This window comes from Carcharhinus amblyrhynchos, chromosome 28 (genome assembly GCF_965287045.1).
Source record: "Carcharhinus amblyrhynchos chromosome 28, sCarAmb.v2.hapA, whole genome shotgun sequence".
In the NCBI taxonomy this organism is placed as follows: Eukaryota; Metazoa; Chordata; class Chondrichthyes; order Carcharhiniformes; family Carcharhinidae; genus Carcharhinus; species Carcharhinus amblyrhynchos.
Window position 1 is genome coordinate 19,971,589 of NC_137351.1, and position 23,477 is coordinate 19,995,065.

The window sequence follows — 23,477 nt, forward strand, 5'->3', positions numbered from 1 at the left end:
TTGAATGCTTATTCTCAATTTCAGGCATATTGATGCTCAAAATGAGTATACAGGTGTGCTAATCCAAAAGGCTAAACTAGTTGTTGTTTTCTGAGGAGATTAACATCACATCTGAGGCCTGAATTCTAAAATGGTTAATCTGCCCATTACTCCTGAAATGATTTATTTTGGTCTTTAAATTCCACCTCCTGTTCATCTGTTTAGGTCAAAAATGATCCTTTTAAAAAAGAATCCAGCACAAAAGATGCAACTGGGAAAACTGGTTCAAGCAGAAGTAACAGTGATAAGAAGAGTTCAACAAGTGGAAAAACAGCCAGCAAGTAAGTTTTCTTATGCATTCTACTTCCCAATAGTTTTCTGCTATGTCCACTGTTGAGGGTGTTGAAGCTTCAGTTGAATACAGTTCAGGTGCTGATTACCTTCAAATATCTCACCCATTTCATATGAGGGTTGAAACAGTGCAACACCAGGATTGGGACATCAAAGCCAAGTCTGATCTTGCCAAAGTGTGCACACTTCAGTAGGAGTTGCTTGTTAGCAATTAAGAACAGTATCCCTGACAGCTTTTCCTCTCTCGCCTTTCTCACAATGGTCCACTGGACAAATATATGGCTATTGATATATCAGCTGAGATCAATTAGCTTGGTAATTAATTAGCCAACAGGGAGGGATAAAACTTGCAAATAATATGCAAATAAATATTAGTAATTAATACAACATGATTACTTATAATTGCTTTTTAGTTTTCTTGATCAAAAAAGGATGGTTGTACACAGTTTTGTTTTCTGACTTGCCATGAATTGTGAGGACTGCTCCTTTATTTAGTGTATTGTAGATGTATTCAAATTTGGACCATTGTGCTGCTGCCAGCTTTTTGCAATTGCAATTCACCTAATCCCACCACCACACCTCTCCCATTTTCCTCGTAGACCTGAAAATAAATGAAAATTATTCCATTATCTTAGTCAAACTGCCTCCACAACACATCCTATTTACTCAAAAGCGCTTTATAAAGGATCAGTAATGTCAATGGAGTACTGGAATCCGATATCCAAAAACCAATCAGCAATTTAAGAATTAGTTTAGAATAATATTGACTAAGTTTTCACAATTGAAAATCCATTTTGCACATCTTGCATGGTTCCAGTTCACAAACTATAGTGAATCATAGAATCCTACAAGAGAAGCCATTCAGCCCATTGAGTTTGCACCAAGCACAACCCCACCCAGGCCTTTCCCTGTATCTCTGCATGTTTACCCACCAATCCCTCTAACCTATGCATCCTGGGATCCTAAGGGGCAATTTAGAATGGCCAATCAACCTAGCCTGCACATCCTTGGACAGTAGGGGGAAACTCACGCGGACACAGAGAACGTGCAAACTCCACACACAGTGACCCGAGCCGGGATTCGAACTCAGGTCCCTAGAGTTGTGAATCAGCAGTGCTAACCACTGTGCTACCATGCCTGCTATTACAGTTATGGCCACAGTTTTAAGTCCATGATTATCAATATAAACTGTTAGTTCCATTAAGTTTTTTGTCAAAGATCAAACACTAGTTTGAATCTGGCCACTGGATGGTGGTTACATGAACTCATTGTTTCTTTGTATCAAGTGTGGTCCCCAACTCCCTTGCTGACTTTAAAAAGTTCATCGACTGACTATGAGAAACATTAAGATTTTTGTGTATAAACCAGTCAAAATTTTTAATCGTATACTTGATTGATTATTTCACCACATCTATCTCTATTTTTTATAGCAACATCACTTTTCATTAAAAAACGTCCAGGAAATCCACTAGCATAATTATAGATAATACTCCTGCTTTAGTTTAGAAAGTTCTGCAATTATAAACAGGCCCATTAATGTCAGCTGTTAAAATTCTCTCATCTTAAATATAAAGGATGCAAGCTTCTTCGAAAAAAGAGGATAAGAAAACTGAGAAACCTGGAGAGAGAAAAGAAAATAAGGATGGATCAAGCTCCACAAAGAAACCAGAAATTAAAAAGGATGAGAGGGAGAGTACGAGTAATAGTCACGACCATACCAAAAAAGTGGATGAAAAGAGGCGAAGGAGTATGTATTTTTGTTTCTGACGTAAGATATTATAAAAAGTGTATTTTAGGATGAAGGTTTTAATCTGTGGTGCAAACTATGTTGTACGCAAATTTTTATGCCAACCATGTTAAGTTGCAATTAATTTCAAAAAGCGTAACTCTTAGGAACATAATTGGATAATTGATTTCCTGTCCATTTTCATTAATTTTCTAGGAATTCTTTGATTTTTATAGGTTTGAAGAGTCCTCATCGAATGGTGGTAATAGACAAGACTAAAGGTGAACCTGTTGTTAGTGTGAAAACTGCAAAGAAAGGCAAGAGTGAGCAGGTGAATATCTACAAGAAAAGGGTTACAGGTGTCAAATTCTTCTTTGTTCTTTTGTGTTATTGAAGGATTTGTTCATCTATTTAACCCTTCCCTTCCATAACTCTCACCATTTTCTAATATTGAGTATCCAAACCACCTCTGTTAACAGTATAGTGATAAGGTAACAGCCAATCATTTGAGTTCTGTAATTAAAGGTTTTTAAAATTTAAAGGAAAACTCAGACTAATGCAAAAATTATGTAATGAAGACACCTAAGGGAGATGTTAATACTGTTTCAAAATTAACCAAGGAAATGCTGAAACTAGGAAGGCATGGTGGAGTGAGAGGATATTGTGGTATTACTTAATTTTGGACTACTTACAATTTCAAAAATTGTACTCAACAGAGTAGAGTAATCTGATTGCAGTCCAGAATGCAACTGTCCAATTATTTTTGTAGGTATGGATCTGGTTTTAATTTTTGTATAAGGACCTAAATCTACTTAGGAAACTTGTTCCTTTACAGCTATTATACTATTTTTAAATCCGATCAAGATGGGTTAGCTGCATGCTTGTAATTAGCAACATGTTTAATTCCAAATGTTCTTGCTATCAAGAAGAAAAATGGTTAAATGGAAATGAAGCCTGCATTCACTGGGGGAGGGAGTAACATGCTTGTCACCACCCTTTCAGGTTGATATAATTGGCACTGACAGAGGCTCAAGCACATCTGAAGTTGTGATGGATTTGGATTTTTTTTTCCTTTACTTATAGACATCTAGTTCAAGGAGCAAAGAGAAACATATTCCATCTAAACCAAATTCCAGGGACAGAAAGGGTATTCTGCCGTTCGAAAAAATAAAACAGCAAAAAATTCGAGAGCGCTTAATCCGATTAGAACGCATACGACGTGCAATAGAATTAAGAAGGTAAGTGGGATTTTCTAACTCACAAAAGAGAAGGTTGAATGAGACGAGTTGAGCAATCTCAATATTGTCAGTCGTGGTTCCATGGTAGGACAGTCAGATTGGAAGCTTGAGAATTTAAACCCCCTCGAGAGACTTGGTTCAAAGTATGTATTCCAAGACACAGATCCAAGAGTACAATGGAATACTCTCTACTTGCCTGGTTGAATGCAGCTCTATAAACACGCACATTCAGGACAAAACAGCCTCTTTACTTGGCAGCCCTGCCACCACTCTAAACATTAACTTCCTCCATCACTGGCACAGATGCACAAGATGTACTTACAGCAATTTGCCAAGAATTCCTTGACAGGACGTTCCAAACGCTCAACTTCAGTGTAGAAAGGAAAAGGCAATAGATATGGATGATAGCCCCATGTCACACGCCACCCTGGCTTGGAACTGTATTGCTATTCTTTCATTGCTCGGTCAATGTCCTGGAACTCCTTCCTTCACAGCACTATGATTGGCTGTATGTACACCATATGGACTGCAGTGGTTTAAGAGGAGCGTGGCTACCCTCACCTTCTCCACGACAATTTGGGGTGGAAGTAAATGCCAGTCCAGTTCGTGGTGCCTGCATCCAGAGAAGAGTAATTCAGCCATTTGACAAAATTCAAACTTTGGGACCATTTGAAGATCTTCTTGTAGCCCAGGGGTCAAGGCAGCTGGGTCGCTGGGACATCCCTGAGCGTAGCTGCTAACTGGGAGGAAATTGGGCAGCTCATTGCTGACTTCCAGAAAACACAGTTCACAAATATGGCTTAGAGGCACAACTGTGCTGCTTTTCGTTCCCCTTTCCCACTGCTGATGGAACTTGCTTTAAGGTCACCATATAAATATATTTTTAAGTTTGACAGTTATCAATAATACCATATATTGCTTTTATTACTTCCTAAATGTCTTCAGTAAATTATTCAGAAGATACATCCCCTTCCAAAGCCTGTACATTTCAGTTAGGATTAAAAAGATTATTCTAAAATCTGAAAGCAAATGCTGAAACAATAAGCTGAAAGGCCCAACATTTCTCTGAGCAAATCCTGCAGATAGAGATTCTCAGATTCAACCTGTGGACTCTAATAAATTATATGATGCAAACTTGGCCTAAGAATAACTGAACTCGAGTGGCTAAGTGTCCAGTTTTATCACTCTCCTGCCATTCAGGTCAGGCCTGCCCTGTGCAAAGTTAATTTCTCCCCCCCCCCCCCCCCCCCCCCCCACCCCACCCACCCACCCACCCCAGTAATTCCAGCTTCCCTGATGACAATGACTAGCAATACTGTTTCAGATTTGTGCAACCTTGGCCGAAGGCCCCTCTTTTAGATCAGTATGAGAGAGTTTCGGGATTCAATTGAGTTTTGAACATAGAACATAACATCGAATATTACAGCACAGCACAGTACAGGCCCTTCAGCCCTCAATGTTGTGCCGAGCTATATCCAATCCCAAGATCAAGCTATCCCCTCCCTATAATTCTGGAGTGCTCCATGTGTCTATCCAATAACCGTTTGGAAGTTCTCAAAGTGTCTGACTCCACTATCACAGCAGACAGTCTATTCCACACCCTAACCACCCTCTGGGTGAAGAATTTACGTAGGACATCCCTCCTGTATCTCCTACTATGAACCTTTTATAGTTATGCCCCCTAGTAATGGCTACATCCACCTGAGGAAATAGTCTCTGCATGTCCACTCTATCAATCCCTCTCATCATTTTATAAACCTCTATTCAGTTGCCTCTCATCCTCCTCCGCTCCAAAGAGAAAAGCCCCAGCTCCTTCAACCTTTCCTCATAACACCTACCCTCCAAACTAGGCAGCATCCTGGTAAATCTCCTCTGCACTCTCTCCAATGCTTCCACATCCTTCTTATAATGAGGTGATCAAAACTGAACCAATTTCCAAATGTGGTCTCACCAACGTCCGGTATAGTTGCAGCATAACCCCGCGGCTTTTAAACTCAAACCCCCTGTTAATAAACCCCAACACACTATGAGCCTTCTTCACGGCTCTATCCACTTGAGTGGCAACCTTCAGAGATTCTGTGGGTACGAACCTCAGGATCTCTCTGTTCCTCCATATTCCTTAGAACCCTGCTGTTGACCCTGTAATCTGCATTCAAGTTTGTCTGACCAAAATGAATTACCTCACACTTTTATCAGGGTTAAACTCCATCTGCCACTTTTTGGCCCAGCTCTGCATCCTATCAATGTCTCTTTGCAGCCTGCAAGAGCCCTCCACCTCTTCCACTACTCCACCAATCTTGGTGTCGTCAGCAAATTTACAACCCACCCTTCAGCCCCTTCTTCCAAGTCATTGATAAAAATCACAAAAAGCGGAGAACCCAGCACTGACCCCTGTGGTACACCGCTGGTAACTGGCCTCCAGTCTGAAAACTGGCCTCCACCACCACCATCTGTCTTCTATGATACAGCTAGTTACTTATCCAATTGGTCAAATTTCCTTCTATCCCGCACCTCCTTATCTTCTTCATGACCCTACTATGGGGAACCTCATCAAACGCCTTACTAAAATCCATGTATACGACATCTACTGCTCTACCTTTGTCCACACCCCTAGTTACCTTCTCAAAGAATTCAATCAAATTTGTGAGGCAGGACTTACCCTTCACGAAACCGTGCTGACTATCCTGGATTAAACTGAATCTTTCCAATCTTTTGCTGTACTTTTGTGTGCAGATTTTGTTTTCCTGGTGATAAAACAGCGGGTAGTAGACTTCTCTACTTGTGCACTCATCTGTCTTCTCTAAAGCTGCTTAAGCTTGATTGACTAGCACGAAAAGTTAAACATGACTGTGTCCTTGAAAATTAGCATCAACAATCAAATTTGTAATTTTATAGAATGAGGATGAATTATAAATTTTATAAAAGCAGATTAAATACATTTAGGGATTGTGGCTGTCACCATATGATTGGAGGAATATGTTAATGATTCAGTTTTGTGTACATAACAGGACGGCATGGTGACACAGTGGTTAGCACTGCTGTCTCACAGCACCAGGGACCAGATTTCAATTCCAGCCTTGGTTGACTGTGCAAACTCCACACATTCTCCCTATGTCTCCTTGGGTTTCCTCTGGGTGTTTCAGTTTCTTCCCAGTCCACAGATGTGAAAGCTAGATGGATTGGCCATGATAAATTGTCCCTTTGAGGGGTAAGTACGTGGCATTGCAGGTGTAGGGCAGGGGGTGGTTCTGGGTGGGATGGTCTCTCTGTTGGAGAGTTGGTGCAGACTAGATGGGCCAGTTGGCCTCCTGCACTGTAGGGATTCTATTAATTTGTGTTTAATTGGAGGCTTTTAAGTTAATAAACAAATAGCCCAAGATGCTTTGCGGCAGCATTATTGACATCACAGAAGGATATATTCATTCAGATGAGCAAAAGCTTGGTCAGAGGTAGGTTTTGGGTTTTAAGGAATGTCTGAAAAGAGGAAAGCTAGGTAGAGAGGAGGGAATTCCAGAGCTTGGTACCTTGGCATCTGAAAGCATGAGCGCCAATGGTGGAGTGGTTGAAATCAGGGATAGAACCGAATTAGGGGAGTTTGTGGAGGTGATAGCTATGGAGAGACGAGATGATGTAGGATCATGAAAACAAGAATGGGAATTTTAAAGTTGAGGCATTACTTAATCAAGAACAGTGTAGGCCAGCAAGCACAGGGATGATAGATGAACAGGACTTGGTGTGATTAGGATTCACACAGCAGAATTTAGGATGACTTGAAGTATATGGGATAGAATCTGGGACGCTGGTCAGGAGTGTTTTAGAATAGTCCAATCTAGAAGTAACACTGATTTAGATGAGCGTTTCAGCTGCCATTGAGCTAAAGCCAGATGAATATGGGCAATGTTACAGAGCTGGTGTTAGTAATGGCACAGATAAAGGGTTGGAAGCTCATCTTGAGGTCAGAACAGTCTGTTTTAGCCTGGGAGAAAAATGAAATTGGTGGCTAAGGAATAGAGTTGCACTTGAGGGCTCGAAGACACTGATTCTGGTCTTCCTGATATTGGAGGAAATTTCTTTACATCAAGTTTTGCAAGTTGAAAACGGGAGGAGGTTAGGGAAATGATAGTGATGCAGAGTTGAGGGCCATCCTTGTATATGTGGAAATTGACGTGTATAATATCACAGTTGATGTGAAAGCTCACTTAAGCTTGCAATTTACTGCAGCTACCTTTGGAACTGGAGTATATTCAACTGTGTGAGGTACAAAGAAAACCAGTTTTGCGGTGTTAGATCATGGTCTGGAGTGTCCTCTGTGGACACAGTTGGGAAGTTAGATTCAAAATTTGCCCCTGTTTTTAGTGCCCATTTTGCTGATGTCAAGTACATTGCCAATCTCATCGGATTACACTGAAATTCAAAATACAGACCAATATCAAGTTAAAACGTAAGGGTTCGCTCCATTAACCATCGTTTATGCACAAGCTGGATCAATTGAAATTGGTCTTGTTCTGGTGTTAATATTTATTTCATCCTGAATACTGTAGTTAAATACTGAACTGCTGAGCCCATTTTGATTTTTAAAACAATCTCAGGTAAGCAAAGGTTAAGCTAATGTTTCTACTCACTGGTCGTCTAATTATTCGACCCACTTGAAGTGGCCAAGGAATATTTACGTTCACTGTAAATCATAACTATAATTAAGTGAACTGCAACACAAATTATGAGACCATTTTCTCTTTGGCCACTCATCCCTGCTCATGTTACATTTGATTCAAAATATTGAAGCAGGAGTAGACCATTCATCCCTTCGAACCTGCTCTGCTGTTTAATAACATCATGGCTGATCTAATAAGTCCATTCTTCAGGCTTCCCACTACAACCTTTAATTCCTAATTTGATTAAAAACCTCTTGATCCTTGAAAATGTTTCTGGGATGCTTGTAGAATTATCTATAGTAAAGACCAAATATCTATTTAACTTCTCTTTTCTTTGTTCCCCATAATTACTTTCTCAGTTTCATTCTCTAAGGAGCCATTGATCTCTTCCCTTTAATGTACTCAAAAAAAACTCGTCTTTTTTTTGATGTTTCTCACTGGTTTGCCCTGTTTATTTTCTCCTTCCTGATTTTTTTTAATACTACTTTGCTGCATTTTGAATCAGTGTTAAGCCAGAAGAATGGAACTCTGTTTCCGTTTTCAACTTAATACCATCCTGAACTCCTTGCTAGATGGTTCTTCCCCTTGGAGCCTTTCCCACTCATTGGGATTTTTGTTTTTGTTTTTGCTGGCAGTTATGAAATATCTCCCTAAATGCTTGCCACTGCTCACCCATCGTCTTGCTGACTATATCTATATGATCAGTCCACTTAGGTCAATTCCAAACTAATATCTTTGTAATTCCCCTTCTTCAAATCTAACGTTGATATTTCAGTCCCAATTTTCTCACACTTAAGCTGAATGCTAAATTCTATCATATTGTGATCACTATACTGTCTTTCATATACTTTCGTCACCACACTGTTATGTGGTGACGAAATTTGCTGATGACATGAAGACGAGTGGAAAAGCAAATTGCGCAGAGGGTGTGGAAAGTCTGCAGAGGGATCTTGAAAGGCTGAGTGAGTGGGCGAGGACCTGGCAGATGGAGTACAATGTTAGCAAGTGTGAGGTTATCCACTTCGGCAGAAATAATAGTAGGAGGGATTGCTATGTAAAGGGCGAAAAGCTGCAGCATGCTACGGTGTAGAGGGACCTGGGGGTCCTTGTGCATGAGTCGCAAAAACCCAGTCTGCAGGTGCAGCAGGTGATCAAGAAGGCGAATGGTATGTTGGCCTTTATAGCGAGGGGGATAGAATATAAAAGCAGGGAGGTCTTGCTGCAACTGTACAGGGTACTGGTGAGGCTGCAGCTGGAGTACTGTGTGCAGTTTTGGTCGTCGCACTTGCGCAAGGATATTTTGGTCTTGGAGGGAGTGCAGAGGAGGTTACCTAGGCTGATACCGGAGATGAGGGGGCTGAGCTATGAAGAGAGGCTGAATAGACTGGGCTTGTACTCATTAGAGTTTAGAAGGATGAGGGGGGATCTTATTGAGACATATAAGATGATGAAAGGGATGGATAGGGTAGAGGTGGAGAGGTTCTTCCTGCTCAGAAAGGACAGTAGGACTAGAGGGCACAGCCTCCAAGATAAGGCGGGGGGTGCAGTTTAGAACAGAGTTGAGGAGGAACTTCTTCACTCAAAGGGCGGTGAATCTCTGGAATTCAAAGAAGCACTGGAATTAAAGCCAACCTTGCTTTAAAAATAAAAGCTCAGGTTATCTGCAAACCTTGCTGTTTATGGAGCCTTGAGTGCATAAATCAGATGATGTGTTGCCTATATTACAACCATGATTATATATCAAACTAATTAGTTGTTAACAGAGCTATACTGATGGTAGTCTCTCTTAATCTCTTGTTATATTAGAGGCTGATGGAAGGACACATTATATCCCCTAATTTTGGTTGGATTTGAATTTGAGAGCTAGCCACACTAATTTCTTTGCGCTTTGTTCCTATTCTTTCCTAGTTCTTATGTTGTAATTTTCTCATGATACCAGGTTTGGTTATTTCAGTCAGATATAATTCAAAATTAAGATTTAAAATTCTTTATCAACAGCACATAACTCCAGCGATTACAGACTACCTGATCATAGCCTATTGCTTCGTACATCATGCATATTTCAGAAAGTTTCCATTTGACTAGGTGTAAGATTTCTTCTGTGCCAGGTATATGAACCTTGCATTTTTCAAACTTTCTTTTTAACCAGGCGACGTGAAATAGCTGAAAGGCAGCGTCGTGAGCGGGAGCGCATTCGCATGATCCGTGAACGTGAAGAACGTGATCGTTTACAACGAGAAAGAGAACGTTTGGAAATTGAAAAACAAAAACTTGAGAGAGAGAGAATGGAACGGGAACGTTTAGAAAGGGAACGCATCCGTATAGAACAGGTTCTCCATTCAGCTTTTCAGCGTGGATTCACATTTCAGAATGTTTGATTTTGTTAGTCTGTAATTTCCCTCTCTTCCTAATCACATAGCTAATCACGAGTCAAGACAGTGTTTTTTGTCAAAACAACTTGGCTTGGCTGGTGGGTGCTAACTCCATGGATAAGTTACCAAGAGATGTAGCTCAAATATCATGGGGTTGATTCTCCCTTGGGCATTTGTACTTGCTCTTCATCCAATGAGAAGCTGACAGAAGAAACATGAAGTTTACTTCTGCATCTTCAGCTTTGCACACTTCTTTAAGCAATCAGTTTGCAAATTTCTGCGTTCCTCATCAGTCTGGAGTTGGATAATCTTTAGTGCTGTCCTTCCTTTCAGTTGCTATCTTGACCTAATTGTAAAGTGTTTGGCCATGAGTCAGCGCTTTCTTACAATGGCAAAGCTAACTTAGGAGACTCATTTTAAGATGCTGACCCATGTACCTCACTGTGGCAGAACAAGCTGATCAGGTGCAATAGCCCAGTATTAATAAATTTAGCTTAAATGTAAACATGTAGATTTAAGTCCGGAAGATTCTAGTTTATTTAGCTTAAGTGGATATTCAGTACTAGCTGCAACATTTGATTTAATACTCTGATAGATTATCTTTTTTTGAGATATTAAGTCTGAAATCTTGATGGGGTTATTTGCGAATTAAAATTGTGTTTGGATCTGATTTGGTCTCGATTTGCATGATTAAATATTGCAATTAAAGTATGATTTTTGTTGACTTTGGGGACAATTTCAAAAGAGCACTATTGGGTGCATTGAAGTTGATTTTTAAAAAATTTTGTGATAACTGAACTGATGGATGAGATTGCATCTACAATTGAGTAGGTGGAAGGACAAAGATGAAGGTCTGGAATAAAGTGGAAGGAAGGAGCAAACACGGAGAGGGGTGAAAATGGGGCAGCGAATTTCACTTCGGTCTAATTCTGTGCCCCATTCTGACCTCGCTGCCCTTGGCTTCCAATACTACTCTTATGAAGCTCAAGGAATTTTACCTTATCTTTATTTAAACACTTCACAATGTGCTGGGCTCAACATCGAGTTCAACAGTTTGACTAATGCACTGCATATCAATGGCTGGGCATTTTGCTGACAAAACAACAGTCGTGGCTCAGAAAAAAATTCACTTGTACCAATTCCATGTTTCAGGAACGGCGTAAAGAGATCGAGCGCATTGCCCGTGAACGTGAAGAGCTTCGCCGGCAACAAGAGCAGCTCCGCTATGAACAGGAAAGAAGAAATTCTTTAAAACGTCCACACGATGTAGATAACCGGTACGACCTCGGTAGCTTTCACTATATGAATGAAGAATAAGATTTTGGTGATTGTGGTTTATAACTTTGTCCAGGTTTCTGAAGCATCAGTGGAGATGGTGTTGAAGTTACAGGTGCAGTGACAGTTGAGTCAGTTCTAGTTGTGATTAAGAGCAACTGATTTTAACTAGGGAAAAGTTAGGGCACAGATTTGAGAATCAGTTTCCACCTTTGGTGAAGGGAACTATGTGCAAAGGAAAAGTGAAGCTTTTCAGTTGTTGTACTGGATTTTGTGAATAAACCACTGTTGAAGACAGACTGGTTCCAGCTTCTTCCTTTACCAGATGGATGTTCACTTAATTAACGTCCGTAATTCTAAATGTACACAGTCCAATATAACCAGAACTTTTCTACTTGTATCCAATCTTGTAAAATCTGCTTACCATCAACCTCGTCCTCTGCAACTTTCTCTACCTCCTTGCCACCACCCCTCCCTCCCACCCCACAACAGTTACCTCAATTTTTGTCTCAAATCTACAACTGTCTCCAAAACCTCGGCAACTTCCTTTTGCCCCAGCTCCCTGCTCCATTCTTGTAGATCCAAATTTTCTTGTTTTCCTGTTGCTTCTCCCTCCTTGTGAAGCATTTTGCAAAGTTTTATGATATTTAAAGATATCAAACACACACAGAATCTAATGCTTTAAACTTTTTCTGGACAAAGGTGGAGTAAAACTTGCAGGTTTAAAAAGTTCAAGTTTATTTTAAATTATGCAGCCAGAAAAGACAAGTTTTCTCTTAACCTGAAATGTGGCTGCTGTGACATTTTGCATTTGAATTTAATTTTTTTAGTCAAAATATTCTGAAGGTGATTAAAATCTGTAAATGTCATCATACCTAGACGTGATGAACCCTATTGGAATGAACACAAAAGGAGGGCCATGGACAATGACGCCCGTTTTAGTCATGGTTCTGATTACAGTCGCCAAGATCCAAACCGTTACAATGACTTTGACCACAGGGTACCATCATCATTTGATAGGTGAGTGCTACCTTTTGCATCTGCATTTTTGACCACAGCTTGTGAGACCTGATATGTTTTTAGCCTGCATGATCGATTGAACAGAAATGATAGAGCTGGAAAGAAAGAACTGGTCATTATGAAGATTGAATACGGCCATGGTACATGGCAACATTGCACCGACTGAAAATGCTGCCAACAGCACACACTGTGCTGGCATATGGCATATACCAAAGCTCTGAACATGGGTTCATGGCTGCTGTCTGGATGGGGTGCTCCTTGCCTCTCTCAGGCATTTGATGTGCATTCCTGTCGTACTGAACAGGACAGGACACTTGAGAGAAAATCTGTTTCTAACAATAATTCAGTGAGATCGTGACAGGCTACAATGAGCATTTTATGCCAAGATCAAAATATTGCTGATGTAAAGTTGGTTAATACGTGTTATTCCCCAAATTTACAGACGAGGTGATCGTTACAACCATCAAGGAGATGGAAAGAAGAATCGTTCTGGTAGTCGCAGAGAGGACGCTGGGTATAACAGATATCCAAAACCATATAGTGACTCCAGAAGACCAACATCCCAACAAAGAAGTGAACTTCACGCAAATAATGAGCGGAGAGAAATAAGGGAGAGAGAGGACCGGCGAACTGTAACAATTCAGGACCGCTCGGCTGGTAGCAGGGGGCATGAACATCTACAAAAAATATCCCCATCTAGAAGCTTTCCTGACCGAAATAGGATGGATGACCATGCAGTCCATCACAGTCGGCCAAGTCATAATACTTCCAGACCTGATGATTGGAAGCCAAGTGGTGGCATGGGCTCCACTAAACATGAATTGAGGTAATGTGGAAATTTGTTCGACCGCTTGTAAAGAATGCTTTATTTTACTCGCGTTTAAACTAGGTTTGTTTACAGCTGCATGACATAGTGTGTGGATAGATTGCCTTTGTTTTTCAAATGACTTTTTGTGGCCTATTGGCATTCCTGGGAGGGAGGTGGGGTTTAATTTCAATCTTTGAGTTGTAACTTTCACTGGGACTATTAATATTTAGTTAAAGTCAGCATCATTTAAGTAAGAGAAATCAAAAGACAGCAGGAAATTATGGAAAGATAAATTTTGAACCTGTGATTCTTAGAAAATGCATTTAGATTCCTTTATGATTATGTTAATTCTGTAGAATCCAGCATTCTTAGTCGGAGAAATTGTTGCCTGAGAGACTCCCTTAAAATGATTGATTTACAATCAGTACCTTGCCATGTGCTAGTGCACACCAGATGATTGGATTACAGTTCCTTCCAACCCTGCATGGCTTAGCTGTATGCCAGTGAAGCTAATTTATAGAACGTATTTTACTGTGAAACACAGAGATTGCCTTATAAAACTGATGTATTATTATTGACTTATGGTGGTGAAAGCTAATTGTGTAACTTCTAGCAATTGAAGTTTTAGCAATCAGTGAGTAAATTTTGATAAATTTTTTGTCACAACTTAGGAATTCAAGAGAGAGAGATCGGATACGCCCAGAAAGATCTGGACAGACGATGCGAAGTGGGCCACCGAGCAGTATGACTGGTTATAATAGCCGAGATGGAGGAAGACCTGCAATAGCAGACAGAGGTGGTAATACTCAGGTACAGAAGAGATGAATGTTACGTTTATTTATTAGTCACAGTTGAGGCTTACATTAACACTGCAATAAAGGTACTGAGAAATTCCCCTAGATGCCACAGTCAGGTACCTGTTCGGGTCAATGCATCTATCTAGCACGTCTTTCAGACTGAGAGGAAACCGGAGAAAACCCACACAGACACAGGGAGAACATGCAAACTCAGTGACCCAAGCCGGAAATTGAACCTGGTTTCCTTGTGCCATGAAGCAGCAGTGCCCCCTTCAATTGTGCTTAGTAGTAATTAGTCTGTTCAGTTTGGGGATTTTTGTGGTTTTTATAAATAATTGTATTTACTTCCTCCAACAGCCTTGAGTGATGTACATTTTATATTCCTGATGTGACATGTATAAATGTTGACAGATACAAGCCTACTCAACAGTTACCTAATCAAACAGATGTTATATTTACTGAAATATGCATTTTTTGAGGGGAAAAACATCAAATTAGCTGTGTTTCAATCCGTAGATAATTTTTAAAGGTTTTATTTAGGGATCTAGTGTAATGGTGTAATAAATCTGTAAGATGAAAGTGCTTTGATTATGCTGATTTACTTTCTGCGATCCCTCTTCCCAGCAGTCTCACTACCATGATAATAGACATGTCGTGGTGGAACGTCATGGTCGTGAATCAGGAGGACCACGGAACAGTTGGCATGGTGGACCCAGTTCTCAAAGCAGTGGCTATCAAGACATGAGGCGAATGAGTGACAGCCGTGGTCCTGGCATGATTCCACTATCCAGGTACTAAAGTTGTATTGTGTTAGCTATTTTGATTGCCTGTATCTTAAAACATGTACTGTAAATTCTTTCTGTATGTTACATTTTTGATTGGTTTTATATTAAACAGGCTCACTCTTTCTGAAAACCTAGTTGAATTAAGTGTATTGCTTCTAGCTTTTTTTTTGATGGGTAGTTTGTTGATGCCTATTAAGTCATTTACAGTGAAAGGTTTGTTCACATTATAAATTAAACATCGAGGAATACAGATCCATCAAAATAATTTGCTTAATCGTATAGTCAAATGTTATGGGGATATTGATGTATCTATGTTGGCAAAATTACTTCAAACTTGTTTTTCCTGTACAAGAAAAATCTTTACAATGCATTAAAACCATTCTCAACTTAACCAAGGTGTGTATTGAGTGCTTCCATTTGAATAATTTCTAAAGGTCTCACGGGGAATGGGGTGGGGTGGGGTGCGGGAGTATGGCATTGAAATGGAGGATCAGCCATGATCATGTTGAATGAGCTTGAAGGGCTGAATGGCCAGCTGCTGCTCCTGTTTTCCATGTTTTCTTGCTCTGCTTTCTATGTAGGAAATATTTGTGCTAGTATCTAAGCATCAGTCTATAAAAACTTAAATAGGTTAACTCTTCAATTGCATTAACTCTTGAATTGCATGATTTTGGATGGTGATGAAATGATTGTTCCAAGTTAGATCATCTCCACGTTGGGTAGTCCTTGAGTATTGTTCGATGCTTGATGCAATATATTTTGAGGGGCGGGGGTGTGATGAGGAAAGGCTATCACAGTGGATCTCTTGCACTCCCTTTTTTTTTTGCCAAATTGTTGATGGTCATGTCAGATCTGTAGACTCCAGTTTCATGCCAGTATATTTCTTAACTGGAATTGTAATTTATTGATTTGTGAAATAAATGCATGAAGCTTGCAACTATTAATCATCCTACACTTAAATCATCCCATTCGCATCTGAGCATGAGATCTCCATATTTGTCACTTATTGCTATAAATCGAGCATTATAGAAAAGTATCTGACATTGACATGGAAAGCCCAGTGGCAAATATGAAGATAATGGATAAAGTAGACAGGTTTTTTTACACACTCCTGAGCCTCCGTACAGATTGAACACTGCATGTTGGTGCTTCAGTCAATCTAGTCGCTGGGCTGTTGCTTTGTATTTCTTTAAAATTTTGAAATATTTAGGAATAAACTCCAGTTTTAGTTAGTTGCCTAATTTGTGGTTAAGTGAAATCTTGACTTTTGACTGCTTATTTACTGACCTTTCCAGCGAAAGGTCACACGGTAGTGGTGAGCATGAGCTGTTAGCCACACGTTCCTTCTGCTGATGGAGTGGAGACTGGCCATGCACAGATAGGAAGTCAGATTTTGGACCTCTCCACCCCCGAGTCATCCAGAAGCTTAAATGATGAACTAAAGCTGAGTCTCATTCATGTTCTGCTTTGAACATTCAATCCCTTGCTTACAAGAAATGCTATTTGTGGGACATCGCCTTAATTATGATGAGCTAGTTGTGTGCCATGATTGATCCAGTAATTGCCTGTCAATGCTGCACAATTAGTTGTAACGCTTGTGGCTCCCAACATAATGGTGATGTTTGTCTTCCTACATTTGAAGATAATTATCAAAAAAATATAGTGCCTGAAACCAGGTTGTCCTGAGCCTTTCTGCAACCCGTTGCAAGTAACTTTTGTACTTGAGTTTCATTTTTAAATTCACAGCATTCCCAGATTATATAAAACCATAAGACATAGGAGCAGAATTATGCCACTCAGCCCATTGAGTCTGCTGTGCCGTTCAATCATGGCTGATATTTTTCTCATCCCCAAGCTCTTGCCTTTTCCCCATAACCCCTGATCCCCTTGTTAATCAGAAACAAGTACTCCCAAGTCACCTTGTGCTTCTGATTTCCAAAGCATTTCCCCATTTAGAAAATAGTCGATATGTCCCATTGGTATCCTGTAGCCAATCAATGGTTTGATTTGGTATTTTCCAAAGGCTAATGCTCATAAAATTTGAGTTCATACAGAATCTTTGTTCCATTGGTTCATTGTAATGACTTTGTATAAATTTAAGGCTCTTGAGCAAATCTTTGTCAATAAGGAACTGTACCACACAATTTGGGAGGATCTGATTGATTTCTCACACTGTACACGCAGGTGATGAATGATCTGGGAGACGTGCACACTGGGTTTAAATTGAAAACTCAAGAGCCTGCTGCCTTGGCTTCATTTGTTTTGAAAAATCCAGTAGGAATTTAGTTATCCTTTGGAAAGGATGCCCAGTTCTAAAACCATGGATTGTGATTTAGTGACCCCTTTTTTTCAAGGCTGTTTGAAAGGTTTTTGAATATTTTTGATTCTTTCTCAAGAAGTCTGGTTTCACTGCAAGAGGATGTCTGTTTTAGACAGAATAGTCAGCCAGAATATTAAACCTTCACTGAGGTTGACAAAAGGAGGCAGATACAGTTGTCTTTAATTGCAGTTCCTAATTTATTAAGTAGTTTTAGTAGTTGCTCCAAAATCACAAGTCTACAATATGAGTGATATTCTCCCTTTGAATCATTGTGCTACGGATCAGAAGCTAGTGTCCAATCAAAACATCACCCATAGCTGTTATTTGTTTATCTTTTATTAGAATATTTCTTGTAAAGCACATTCTGCTCCTTAGTTCAACTTTAGATATCTCTGACTTGGCCAAATTAATGACCAGGCTAAACCCTGTCCTTCACTGCACATTGCAAATTTCTACTGATGGTCACTAGATTATGATAAACATGAGCAAGTAATGAACATCCACCAACATGGATTTTACTGAAATAACTATGAAACTAGCACATAGACATCTGCAGCTTCCTGACTCTTCATTATCCTCTGAAATGGCTCAGCGAACCATTCTGTTGCACTCAGGATAGCTTTCCACTGCCACCTCGAGGGCAATTGGGGATGGGTAATAAATGCAAGCCTTGCCAACACTAATTCATGTCCTAAATTATTTTGCAAAATCCAGGTGAGATGTAGATTCTTCATACAAATATTCACTAAAATAGATTTATTCACTTCATGACACCTTAGTTGCACAAATCTTTTGTGGCCTCTGCCAGGAACATGATATGTGCTCAATGTCTCCTCAGTTTTGCTTTGTAGGTATTCACGTTGCCCATCCACCACAAGCTGAATTGAGACTATCCAAATTCATCTTGTATACGAGACAGGTACAACAGAGTGGGGTGGGGGGTGGTGTAGTTCCACGTGACCTGTAGTGGAAGTGTTTCAGTATAGGACAAAAACAAATTCAATAAATATTTTTTACATTTTGATGAAAGAAGGGTATCCCCCTCCACCAAATGGCTCCATTCCACATTCACTCTTCCACTATAACGTTTTACACGTCCCATTCGTCTCATTTTAATCTGCCTGTAAAGCACCATATTCAAAGGATCAAACAATGATTTTGCATCTAAATAAAGAGTAACCTTGTCACAAATATCCTCACTTTCCAAAAGGTAGAACCTGCCCTCGCTACAACAGTCTCGCTCCACAGATTAGAGATGCAGTCTCCTGAAGATATGGATGAGTGGCTTTGTAATGCTTCCTTTTTCTTTCGGCTAAAAAATAACTTTTGCTACTGGAGTTTTAGTGAATGGGACACAATTTTTGTGCAAAGTGTCCAGTAGATTGATGGTTCTCGTTGCAGCTTTTATTGCTGCATCCTGTTCACACATTAATTGTTGGTTTAATCATGTTTTAGAAATAGTTACAACAAATGTTCTGTTGCTGAGTGACTGTGATTTGCTTCAGTTTAATGTTTGCTTACCAAGGTATAGGTGCAAATTGTTTGTGGCCGCTGATTGAAATTCTTCACTAGTATCTTACTGTTTTCTCATTGCCCACTAGTCCTGTAGCAAACAGAATTGTGCAGATCACCAACAACACAATGCAAGGAAGCAATGTTTCGAGCGCCAAAGGAATTCATGGATCAGGAGATACTCGTTTTAAGCCATTCAAAGGGGGTGCTCCACGACGATTCTGATGTACAAATGTTTGAGCAGCTGATTTCTTTGTTTTGAGCTTTGTCTGTACTTGGTAGTCTTATTCAATGTGTACAACCCACTATCTTTTTCAAAAATGTTTTTTTCCTGTTCGACAAGACACGGTATTAGCCCTTGTATTTTTTTTAGAAAATGGTTTTGTGACTAATGGACTGACTTTTATTTGTTCACCATCACAACTGTTAATGGAGTAAAATAAACCATTAATATTTCTTGATCTGATTGTGTAAATGTCTTGTATTGGGGAAGAACTCTGCAGTGGAACCCCAGTTATCTTCTGTTGGAGGGGTAAGGGAATCCTCTTCTTGCATAATAAAAATATAGCTGGTTGGAAGTCTGATATTCAGTCGAACAGTGAGTGTTTTTACCTTCATTTGTGTCTTTAGACAGACTCATCACATGTAGATAACACCCAAGCTTTTCTATTTTTAAAACTGAATATTCTTAAGAGTTTTGTCATCCTTGTATCCATTAGTCTTGTCTCCTAAAACATCAACTGTACAAAGTGATTTCCATCTGAGCTATAGACCCAGCTGAATAAAGAATGGTCTGAAAGTACTACACAAGCTATACTGGCAATCTTGTGAATAATTGAGAATGCAAATAATGGAAGCAAGATAACTCAGGCTCCACTGTATAGTCTCAACTAGATTCATATTTTAGAGCAGTGAATTGCACAAATGTCACTTATCTGTAGTTAGCCTTTTCTACGGTGAACACTAGCCAGTGAACATTCAAATGTTAAACTACATGGGGGAACTTCACCTTTTTTGCAATAGTGCTTGTATTTATTGATAATTTTCTACATTTACCAGCAACAATTTTAATTATTTTCAAAGCAAGGTTGTTCTTTACAAGTTCACATGTATAAATGTGGTACTGATGCTGGGAAGATGTATTCTTGCATTTTGGAATAAATCTTAAATTGATTTGTTTGAAGTTATGTCATTTTTTTCTTTCAGTTTGCTTCTGAAACTACCTTGAAACAGAGTGTGGTATCTTTGATATTAAATCAATATGTTGTATGCATTCCTTTTTATTTCATGAGATTGGAGCAAGATCAACATTTGTCCAACCCTAGTTGCCATTGAAGTTATAATCCATCTTTCTACATACAGCCATGGTGCTCTCAAGATGGCTGCAGACAGAGCAAGCTCAAAAATTCTCAGTTACTAGATTGTGAAGAGCGAGCAGGGCTTCTTTGAGATGAAATTTCTCTGTGTGAAATGAAATATTTATCTTGCAACTTGAAACAAACAATTTTGTCCACTCTACTATAGCCTGCACCCCATATTTTGGAAAGACTGGTGGTATTGAAAAGGAGGAGGTTGCACTAACAAAGGATATAAGGACATGAGTGAGAAATGATCCTGACTCACTAAAATCTAGAAGTAGATGGCAATTAAAAATAGCAAGTATCAAACTGCTAATGGAAGCAGTTTCTGCCCCTGCCCCTCCCCAAACAAGCATTCTACACCAGCATCTAAACAGTTGTGGGGACTTACGTTTTACATAGGCTGGATCCATCATCTTGGCAACGTTGGGCTGGACACTTAGCTTGTAAAATGCTTTTATGACAGTTTACTGAAACAGCAATGTCAGATCTAATATTGTGCAACGAGCGTGAACAAACAAGGTCACATTAAAGGATTCAGTGGGAAACTGATCACCATAGAATTAAATGAAAGTGATTCTCTACCGCAAAACAAGAATCTGAAATTCTAATAAAGGCCACCTACATAGGGCTAGGAAGAACTGGCTATGATACGTTAGTAAAAAGTCTGACAACACCAGGTTTAAGTCCAACTCATCTATTTGATAGTACACTCACTAGCTTTCAGGGTTAGTCCCTTCTGCAGATTGGGAATTTGTGCAGAACTGCAAAGGACCACCACAATATCTTTAAGGAAAAAAGTAGAATGACAAACTCCCCAAATTGTAATGATAGGTTGTAAGAGCTTTGGTAAGTAAAAAAAGTAGCTAAAGTAAGCATTCATTCATTGGGCAGAATGAATCAGAAGGAAATGAAATTGAACAAACATTTTGTCTGCCTTCAAGATTAAAAAAAACAAGTTTTATACCAGAAAGAGAGGGTAACCTGTTGACGAGAGCAAATAGAGACAAGTAATACTAGAGAAATAGCGCCGGAGAAGCTCAAGGGACGGAAACCTGAAATCTCGAGGGCCTCTACCTCGAGGGTTCTAAAAGGACAAGTCTTTTCACAAGTTCTTTTCACAAAAGGGTACAAGTATTTGTCAGACTTATTAGTTTGAGGATGTAACTAATAGGCTGGTTAAAGGGAACCAGCAGATGTGTACTTTTGCAAGGCATTTGATAAGGTGCCACACATAAGGGGTTATAGTGTTGGGAGTGGGGGGGAGAACAATAAGCACAGGTAGCGGATTAGTTAACAGCAGATAAAAGGGACATTCTCAGTATGGCAGGTTATGACAAGTGGAATGCCACAAGAATAAGTGCTGAAATCACCTTGAGGGAGGATCATGAATCATAGAATCCTACAGTGCAGAAGCAGGCCATTTTCTTCCTCAAGGGGCCATTGAGTCTGCACCAAACAATCCCACTCAGGCCAGAACCCCATGCATTTACCCTAGCTGATTCCCCCTGACACACAGGGCAATTTAGCATAGCGAATCCACCTAACTTGCACATCTTTGGACTGTGGGAGGAAATCCACAGAGACACAGGGAGAATGTGCAAACTCCACATGGTCACCCAAGCCAGAAATTGAACACAGGTCTCTGACACTGCAAGGCAGCAGTGCTAACCACTGGGCCACCATACCTATCTATATACATATATGAAAAGTATGCGGTTGCATAGTGTGCTGGTGTGACACAAATTGGTCACAGCTTTGTGGAAGAAGCCAAAGAGAGGCTTGCTGCTACTGGTAAACTGCAGTAATAAAATATAAATATTGTTTCATTCAGATTTAAAATGAATTAACCTTGCATTAACTGCTGGTTGGTTGGAGAAGCATTTCAAATGTCTCCCACCCTTCCCCATGTAGGGATGTTTCCTAACTACCCCTGAAAGACCAGGCTCCAACCAGCAGGCCACATCCCCTATTCCAAGGCGACCCAGTTGACATTTGGTGCTCATTTTGAATTGCAAAAAGTTTCAAAGATTGCCTCCTAATTTGAGATTCATAATTAAAGCCATGGGCTTTTAAGCTAAATTGAATTGTGCAGATACAAGTCAAGTTATATTTTCTCATCTACCCTACCTCACTATTTCCCTCAGTAAAAGGTGGCAGGAGGCAACAAACATCCATCATAATCTTGAACAGTTTTAGAGAAATGTTAAAAGAACAGCACAGAAGTGGCTTCTTTTACATTGGGTAGTGCTCACAAATTAGCTTAGCTACCTGGCAGTACACACAGGTACAAATGTTTCAGTTGGAGACAGTTGAAAATTGATGGATCTGAGAAAGACACCATGTGTCTTTAATATACCTTAACCTCAACTACCCATGTTTTTCTAACCTTTGGTAAACACATGCTAAACAATTAGATGCACCAAAATTAATGTTAAGATGGTCAATTCAGCATTAATTTGATTGATGTGAAGCAGGTCCAGACTGAATTTTAATTAAATTTTAAGATTGCTTATTTCCTCGTGTTACAAATAGGCTTACATTAACATTACAATGAAGTTATTGTGTAAACCCCAAGTTGCCACACTCCGCCACCTTTTCGTGTACACTCAGAATTTAGCATGGCTAATGCATCTAACCGGCATGTCTTTTGGAGCATGGGAGCACCAGGAGGAAACCCAAGCAGACACAATGTGCAGACTCCACACAGTGACTCAAACCAGAAATTGAACCTGGATCTCTGGCACAGAGGCAAAAGTGCTAACCACTGTCATCACACCACCCCTAAGCGTAGCGTTTAATGATGAGGTCTGTAGTACAGACATTGGAAACAACAATTAACACTTGCCAACAATTAAACTCCTGGTAATCACCATTTAATGAAAATGTCCAAATTCTTTTTAAACCATGGCCCAGAATAAATGAAAGATTTTTTTAGAGAGGGATCAATGAAATTTGAAGTGAATTTGCCCTGGATTAAACTGCATGTCAGAAGATTGAACAGGTCTGGCAGCCTCTGAGGAGGAAAACAGAATTAATGTGTTGAGACCAGATGACTTCTTACCCTGGCCCCTGCTGAGTCTTAACAGCATTTTCTATTTTTACTTCAGATTTCCAACATCTGCAGCATTGTAGTTTTATTGTATGGATATTGGGAGAATCAGTTTGTCAATCTTAGTTCAGCATCAGCCATGCTAAGTTCTCTCTCAGAGTACCCGAACAAGCGACAGTTAACAAGGGAAATTTCACAGGCTTATATTAGCAGTGCAATGAAGTTACTACTT

At 39.8% G+C, this 23,477-nt stretch overlaps 1 protein-coding gene across 4 annotated transcripts in view; it reads left to right on the forward strand.

The window, feature by feature from the left end:
• The window catches only part of sltm (SAFB-like, transcription modulator), a 50,895-nt gene extending 30,887 nt beyond the window's left edge, over positions 1–20,008 (forward strand). For 3 of the 4 annotated variants that reach the window (XM_080214415.1, XM_080214417.1, XM_080214418.1), the window contains 11 exons: positions 205–320; positions 1,905–2,077; positions 2,293–2,387; positions 3,140–3,294; positions 10,096–10,276; positions 11,471–11,595; positions 12,473–12,613; positions 13,056–13,439; positions 14,093–14,231; positions 14,843–15,009; positions 18,925–20,008. In XM_080214415.1, the coding sequence (XP_080070541.1) occupies positions 205–320; positions 1,905–2,077; positions 2,293–2,387; positions 3,140–3,294; positions 10,096–10,276; positions 11,471–11,595; positions 12,473–12,613; positions 13,056–13,439; positions 14,093–14,231; positions 14,843–15,009; positions 18,925–19,060 (1,812 nt within the window). In that variant the 3' untranslated portion in view covers positions 19,061–20,008. The remainder of the gene's footprint in view (positions 1–204; positions 321–1,904; positions 2,078–2,292; positions 2,388–3,139; positions 3,295–10,095; positions 10,277–11,470; positions 11,596–12,472; positions 12,614–13,055; positions 13,440–14,092; positions 14,232–14,842; positions 15,010–18,924) is intronic. The other variant, XM_080214416.1, reaches the window with a different exon arrangement.
• Positions 20,009–23,477: the final 3,469 nt, after the last annotated feature.